The sequence below is a fragment of the Danio rerio genome, chromosome 1 (assembly GCF_049306965.1).
Source record: "Danio rerio strain Tuebingen ecotype United States chromosome 1, GRCz12tu, whole genome shotgun sequence".
NCBI classification, from domain to species: Eukaryota; Metazoa; Chordata; class Actinopteri; order Cypriniformes; family Danionidae; genus Danio; species Danio rerio.
In genome coordinates, this window is record NC_133176.1 from 11,638,645 (window position 1) to 11,646,560 (window position 7,916).

The 7,916-nt window shown below is 37.6% G+C and overlaps 1 protein-coding gene across 3 annotated transcripts in view; it reads left to right on the plus strand.

The window, feature by feature from the left end:
* Nucleotides 1–7,651, plus strand: part of npy2rl (neuropeptide Y receptor Y2, like) — an 87,081-nt gene extending 79,430 nt beyond the window's left edge. For 2 of the 3 annotated variants that reach the window (XM_073949194.1, XM_073949193.1), the window contains 2 exons: nucleotides 840–1,170; nucleotides 2,509–7,651. In XM_073949194.1, the coding sequence (XP_073805295.1) occupies nucleotides 840–1,169 (330 nt within the window). In that variant the 3' untranslated portion in view covers nucleotide 1,170; nucleotides 2,509–7,651. The remainder of the gene's footprint in view (nucleotides 1–839; nucleotides 1,171–2,508) is intronic. The other variant, NM_001327802.1, reaches the window with a different exon arrangement.
* The last annotated feature ends 265 nt before the right edge of the window (nucleotides 7,652–7,916 follow it).

Below are 7,916 nucleotides of genomic sequence, written 5' to 3' on the forward strand. Positions count from 1 at the left end.
GCATTCGCGTGGGATTCCTCTAGGTGCTCCGGTTTTCCCCACAGTCCAAAGACATTAGGTAGCCTAAATTGTCCATAGTGTATGAGTGTGAATGAGTGTGTATGGATGTTTCCTAGAGATGGGTTTCAGCTGGAAAGGCATCTGCTGCGTAAAATATGTGCTGGAAATGGGCGGTTCATACCACTGTGGTGACCCCAGATTAATAAAGGGACTGAGCAAAAAAGAAAATGAATTAATGAATGAAAAACACTAGTTTTCGCCTTGATGTGTTCGCCGATGTCTTCTGCGTAGTCCTTTATCAACATCATTCATACATAACATTTAATCAAAACTTGCTTTTGTAGCTCAGCAATAAAATAAACAAACAAAAAACGGTTTCGTCAAATTAGAATCGACAATCTCTCTCTAAAAAAGGCATTCGCCCCAGCCCTCTTCATCATTCTCACTCAGATGGGAAAGTGGGCAAAATCAAAGGTTACAATGGGCCATCTTTGGCCCAAGGGCCCTACTTTGGGCTTCTCTGGTCTCCAGAATAAACCATGATTGTACATTGATTTTCCTAATTACTCTAATTAACCTAATTAAGCCTTTAAATGTCACTTTAAGCTGAATACTGATATCTTGTAAAATATCTAGTATAATATTATGTACTGCCATCATGACAAAGATAAGAGAAATCAATTATTAAAAATGAGTTATTAAAACTATTATGTTTAGAAATGTGTGAAAAAATCTTCCTGTTAAACAGAAATTGGGGAAAAATTTACAGTAAGGGCTTATAATTTAGGAGGCCTGATAATTCTGACTTCAATTGTTTATATAACCCTTGTCTGTTGCAGGTTGTTGTGTTTGCTGTCAGCTGGTTGCCTTTCCATGCCTTCCAGCTCGCCATTGACATTGACCACAGTGTGCTGGACATGAAGGACTTCAGGCTTCTTTACACTGTTTTCCACATTGTGGCGATGTGCTCGACGTTTGCCAACCCATTGCTGTATGGTTGGATGAACCGGAACTACCGCAGCGCTTTTGTTGCAGTCTTCCGCTGCAAGGAACGACTTGATTCATTGCACACCGAGGGGCAGCCTGCCGCCACTGTTCGCAGCAAACCCAAAAAGGCTCTGGAAGCACAAGATATGGTGACAACACATCTGAATGCAACAGATGTCTGAGGTGACTATCTATCTATCTATCTATCTATCTATCTATCTATCTATCTATCTATCTATCTATCTATCTATCTATCTATCTATCTATCTATAAATCTATTTATCTGTCTATCTATCTATCTATCTATCTATCTATCTATCTATCTATCTATCTATCTATCTATCTATCTATCTATCTATCTATCTATCTATCTATCTATCTATCTATCTATCTATCTATCTATCTATCTATCTATCTATCTATCTATCTATCTATCTATCTATCTATCTGCCTGCCTGCCTGCCTGCCTGCCTGCCTGCCTGCCTGCCTGTCTGTCTGTCTGTCTGTCTGCCTGCCTGTCTGTCTGTCTGTCTGTCTCTGTCTTTCTATCTATCTATCTATCTATCTATCTATCTATCTATCTATCTATCTATCTATCTATCTATCTATCTATCTATCTATCTATCTATCTATCTATCTATCCATCTGTCTGTCTGCCTGTCTGTCTGTCTGTCTGTCTGTCTCTGTCTTTCTATCTATCTATCTATCTATCTATCTATCTATCTATCTATCTATCTATCTATCTATCTATCTATCTATCTATCTATCTATCTATCTATCTGTCTGTCTGTCTGTCTGTCTGTCTGTCTCTGTCTTTCTATCTATCTATCTATCTATCTATCTATCTATCTATCTATCTATCTATCTATCTATCTATCTATCTATCTATCTATCTATCTATCTATCTATCTATCTATCTATCTATCTATCTATCTATCTATCTATCTATCTATCTATCTATCTATCTATCTATCTATCCATCTGTCTGTCTGCCTGTCTGTCTGTCTGTCTGTCTGTCTCTGTCTTTCTATCTATCTATCTATCTATCTATCTATCTATCTATCTATCTATCTATCTATCTATCTATCTATCTATCTATCTATCTATCTATCTATCCATCTGTCTGTCTGCCTGTCTGTCTGTCTGTCTGTCTGTCTGTCTGTCTCTGTCTTTCTATCTATCTATCTATCTATCTATCTATCTATCTATCTATCTATCTATCTATCTATCTATCTATCTATCTATCTATCTATCTATCTATCTATCTATCTATCTATCTATCTATCTATCTATCTATCTRTCTGTCTGTCTGTCTGTCTGTCTGTCTGTCTGTCTCTKTCTYTCTMTCTATCTATCTATCTATCTATCTATCTATCTATCTATCTATCTATCTATCTATCTATCTATCTATCTATCTATCTATCTATCTATCTATCTATCTATCTATCTATCTATCTATCTATCTATCTATCTATCTATCTATCTATCTAAACTGTGTTTCTTTCTGTTCACATGGTGTAGGTCAATATGAGCTCAAAGCTGTGGAGGATTCAGAGGGGAACTCAATTATGATTTATGTGGTCTCCAAAATGAAGGCGCTTCATACCGTCACCGATTTCTTCATGGCTCAGCTCGCCATGCTCAATCTGCTTGTCATCTCGGTGTGACTACCATCTGTGCTGGCTTACGCTCAACTGGGGAATGGAGTTTGGATACACTGAAATGCTTCGTTCTGCTGTACGCTCACGGTCTCCAGGTCCATCCAATTTGTTGAATTAAATTTCAACTTCTCGACAATTTGACCTGTCTATATTCTACGTGTTTGAAGGATCTTCTCATCATCTTCATTAACGCTTCTTCATAATCTCTGGTGTGATTAATTGGAAAGAATATAGTCTTCTTTGTGCAAGATCATTTGAAACAATATTTCTGGATGTAAAGATGCCTGTACATAGTTTTATTCATCACGAAAGAAGCTTTCGGTGTTACCGTGCAACAAATTTATGCACTTTAGATCTTCAGCCTTACATCGGCTCTGTAATTCTGAAGCAGCCATCATCTCGCGTGGACGTACACTCCAGGCCGTGCACTCAAATGGCTCTGGAAGGTGTTAACAGCAAATTGCCTCTCCTTTCATCTGAAAGTAATTTGCACAGAGGAATAGTGTGACGGCACTCCACCAGACTAACAAAGACGAAGATGTTTCAACCCCTACGGTATGAATGTTTCCACACAAAGATCTGTATTATTGCTTCATTAAACCTTGAGGGACGTTCTGTCAGCTCGATGCTTAAAATATATGAATGTTTCACCTAGAGTATACAGCACAAGGAATTTGACTGTACCTGATGGAGGGTTCACTTTTTGAAAACACAACCCTAGTGGTGGATTGGCTTGAGCAGATATCACAACATTAAAGTGAACAACATAGAAGTGGGAAAAAATACATTGTACTTGTAATGCAAACGTGCTTTCTACTGTAAGCTGTTTTCTTCTGTAAAGCTTTGTAATCACCACCATACCAGTTGAATGTAATTACATTGCAAATCAATATTCTCCTGTGTAAAAGAAACATCCAATGCACACCGTATAAATAGACATAGGGTAATTAATCTGCAGAATTACAGCTAGCACATTAGGGTGTATGATGTCACAACCTCAACGTGAAAAAAACAAAACGTCCTACATTCTCCAATTCCCTGAAAGAAAATCGAAACACAAAGTTGCTTTAAAAAAGAAGATGACTCATACAATTTATGGGATTGCTTGCCCATTTCTATTGACATGGAAGGTATATGCTTGTTCACCCTACAACTAAATGACTCAGTTTAACCGACGTTGACGGCAGGAAATGAGAATGCCAGGTTTAATTAGTACTGTGGGCTTCTGTGGGGATCCCACTTCAATTTGGGATGCGAATTGAGGATTATTCATAAGATATTGCAGTTGAACTGCAATGGTGTCCTTTATTTATTTTTGTTAATGGAATATTCTCAGCTCATTAAAAGCTAAAAGATGATTTTAACCATTCACTATGTAAAAACAAGAAATATCCCAGCAAACACTTTTGTGTTTAATAGATGTCTAATAGACACCTAAATGTAGACAGCTTGGCTAAAACAAGGCTAGTCTAGACTAGTCGTCAAACAGACAGATTAGACAGACATTATATTTAATATGCATCTAATAGACATCTAATATAGACAGCTTGGCTAAAACAAGGTTAAACTTGGGCTGTGAGTAAAAATCTAAGAGACATATAAAAATAGCCCAAAACTAGATTAGTCATCAAACAGACTTTATATTTAATAGAGATCTAAACATAGACAGCTTGGCTAAAACAAGGCTAAACTTGGGCTGTCAGTGAAAATCTAATAGACATCTAAGAAAAGCCTATTATATTGCTGAGCCGTTATATTTAATAGACATCTAATAGACATCTAGGGCAACGTAGTGGCGCAGTAAGTAGTGCTGTCGCCTCACAGCAAGTAGGTCGCTGGGTTGCTGGTTCGAACCTCGGCTCAGATGGCGTTTCTGTGTGGAGTTTGCATGTTCTCCCTGCTCCGGTTTCCCCCACAGTCCAAAGACATGTGGCACAGGTGAATTGGGAAGGCTAAATTGTCCGTAGTGTATGAGTGTGTGTGTGTGTGGATGTTTTCCAGAGATGGGTTGTGGCTGGAAGGGCATCCGCTGCATAAAAAAAAAAAAAAACGTGCTGGATAAGTTGGCGGTTCATTCCGCTGTGGCGACCTCAGATTAATAAAGGGACTAAGCCGACAAGAAAATGAATGAATGAATGAATAGACATCTTAACATATACAGATTGGCTAAAACAAGGCTAAACTTGGGATTTTATTAATAATCTAATAAAACATCTAAGAATAGCTCAAAACTAGACTAGTCATCATACAGACAGATTGAACAGACTTTATATGTGTAGTCATTCACTTCTGTTTATTTGATGATTAGTCTAGTTTTGGCCTATTCTAGGATATCTATTAGATTTTCACTGACAGCCAGAATCTAGCCTTGTTTTAGCCAAGATAACTACGTTTTGACGTCTATTAGACATCTATTAGTCATCTTTTAAAATAAAAAAAAAAATTGCTTGCTGGGATACAAGTCTGTGAGACATGGGAAAAACACTGAAACATTTATATGAATTAGTTGACTTAGTTAAAATCTACTAACCTATCACTAATTCAAATTGACATTTGCAAAGGGTATAAGAAAGGTACTGTTTACATGTAGTGTCTTCTCATAGAACTAGAGTATATTGGTCAGGAATAAAAACACAATCCATTTTTTATATTAGGAAATTGATTTATTTTGTTAATATTAATGCAACTTATTTTAAAAACAATAATGTTTGAAAGCATTGGCGGCTCAGTGGTCAGCACTGTTGCCTCACAGAAAGAAGGTTACTGGTTCTAGTCCCGGCTGGGCATGTCAGTGTGGAGTTTGCATGTTCTCTCCTTGTTCACCTGGGTTTCTTCCGAGTGTTCCGGTTTTCCCCACAGACCAAAAACTTGCACTATAGGTGAATTGAATAAACTAAATTGGCCGTAGTGTATGAGTGTGTGTATGTATGTGTGTGTGTGTGTGTGTGTGTGTGTGTGTGTGTGTGTGTGTGTGAGAATTAGTGTGTATGGGTGTTTCCCAGTGGTGGGTTGCAGTTGGAAGAGCATTCGCTGCGTAAAACATATGCTGGAAAAGTTGGTGGTTCATTCCGCTGTGGTGCCCCCTGATGTATAAAGGGACTAAGCCAAAGGAAAATGAATGAATTAATATTTGCTTGCAGAATATGGGCAGAAAAACTGCACAACCCATGATGCTTCATATAGACTCCCATCAATCAGGTTTGCAGCAAACAAAGTATGCTAAAGAAGTAAATCTTTAACTCCGCCCACTTTTATGAAGTGTGAGTAATGTAATCAAGTTCCTCTCTTACAATACCTAAATATTTCTGTATATGAATTTTGTTTTACAATAAACTTGAAGTGTTTTGTTTTCATATACGGATATGCAACCAACAACTTTAAATACGTAATTTCCCCCAATTTTGTTTTTTGGGGGGGTGGACTATAAGTGACTATAACATTTATTTTTGCACTGTGTGAAACGTTTGAAATACGTTAAATTTACATTTCTGCTTTTAGACATTTTGAAATGCCTTTTCTGACTTTATCTATATGCTCATCATTATAAACCAGTGTACAACATGATAATGGCAAAAAAATCTATTTATCCTCCAGAGAAGGGGTGGTCAAACTCGTCCTGGAGGGCCAGTGTTGCCAGATATAGACTTTTTCCAGCCCAAAAGCTGTCCAAAGCACAAAAACCTCCCAAAATATTTAATTAATATAAAACCTTCATTTATTTAAATTGAAATTAGGCTAGTTACCTTAACTGTCATAATTTGTAACCATACAGCAACTACAACATAACCAGATAACATTGAAACACTGCCCCCCCCCCCCTCTCACCCCCCCCTCTCACCCATACACTGCCCTTATTGTGTAGATTGCACGACCTATTAGTGTATGTTTTACTTTCGAAATGGGTATAAATTCATCCCATTTGGCATTTTAAATTCTGTTGAACATAATTAGGTGCTGCTTGTCAATCACTTGTATGTTTGTTCTTTCTGTCAATTGCGGAAAAAAAAATTATCCATAAGTGTTATGATAAACTGCTGAGTTTAACCACAGGCGCTGCATGATATGCATGTGGGAGTCTGATTTGTTCGGGCAGTCAGATTTTGTTACAACTTTCCCTCACCTCCTCTTGCGGGTGAGCCCACGCGGTTTGTGCTATGCACTGGTCACTACTAACTGAATAGTAGTAGGAGTACACAGTTATGTTCTCTTAAACAAGTTGCATATAAATTTTACGTTTCAAAACCGCCCAAATGGTGTTAACCCGCCCATGCCTTTTTTACCCGCACACTTAAATGCAAAACCGGTCAATCTGGCAACACTGCACCGGGCCTCCAAGATCGAGTTTTGCCCTGCGTGACAAAATATCAGCCAATCAGAAAATATCTGAGTGTGATTCAGACCAATCTGAATTTGCCAGCAAGCTGAAGCTGTAATAATCCCGTCGATTCAATATTGCTTTACCACAGATTAGGATATGTTGTAATCTTTATGTAGCCTATAATTTATTTGAGAATTATTGGCTGAACAGCATGCAGCTACTGAAACACATTTCATAACAGAGGAGGAAGACTGCGAGTCAGAACACCAAACAGTCAACTGGTGCCTATTATTTAGTTACACAATGTCAACCAAGTCAAACAGTCCAGTTTTTCTTCAGGGATCTTATTTCACACATTCGCACATTGGTTTGTCTTTGTGAGAGTGTTACAAAAACAGCCACTAGTGCTGATCAGCCAGCTTATTTCTGAGTTTTTAAGTCATTAGTATTTACATGAGCATGAATGCTTTTTAAGACCGACTTTCACACTGCAGGCCATGAACAATGTAACATACAGTACTAATGAACATGAACATTTGTGGATCTGTTTTTGTGAAATGCTAAAGTGATTGTATTAATAGTGTTTACATTAGACAAGAGTTTCGCATTTACATGATGTACTAAAACTTTGGTTGATGCCAACCAAATTGCGCTGTGAAATATTAAAAATTATTTTTTAATGTTATGTAATTCGCTATTTATTTGTATATATTTGGGGTAGATATGGGATGACGGCTCAAATGTTGATGTAAATAAACGCATTCGAATTGAATCTCACAAAAAAACGAACTCAGGTGAATTACTAATGCCGCCGATTGTCCTTATCTGAGGATTTTGTTTTCACAGAGGCCTTTAGATGACAGTTCATGCAGTTCTAATATATGCAGACATCAAGCAATCCCTCTCCTCTCCCTACGATTAGCATGAAACAACAGCCCTGCAAAAGTGAA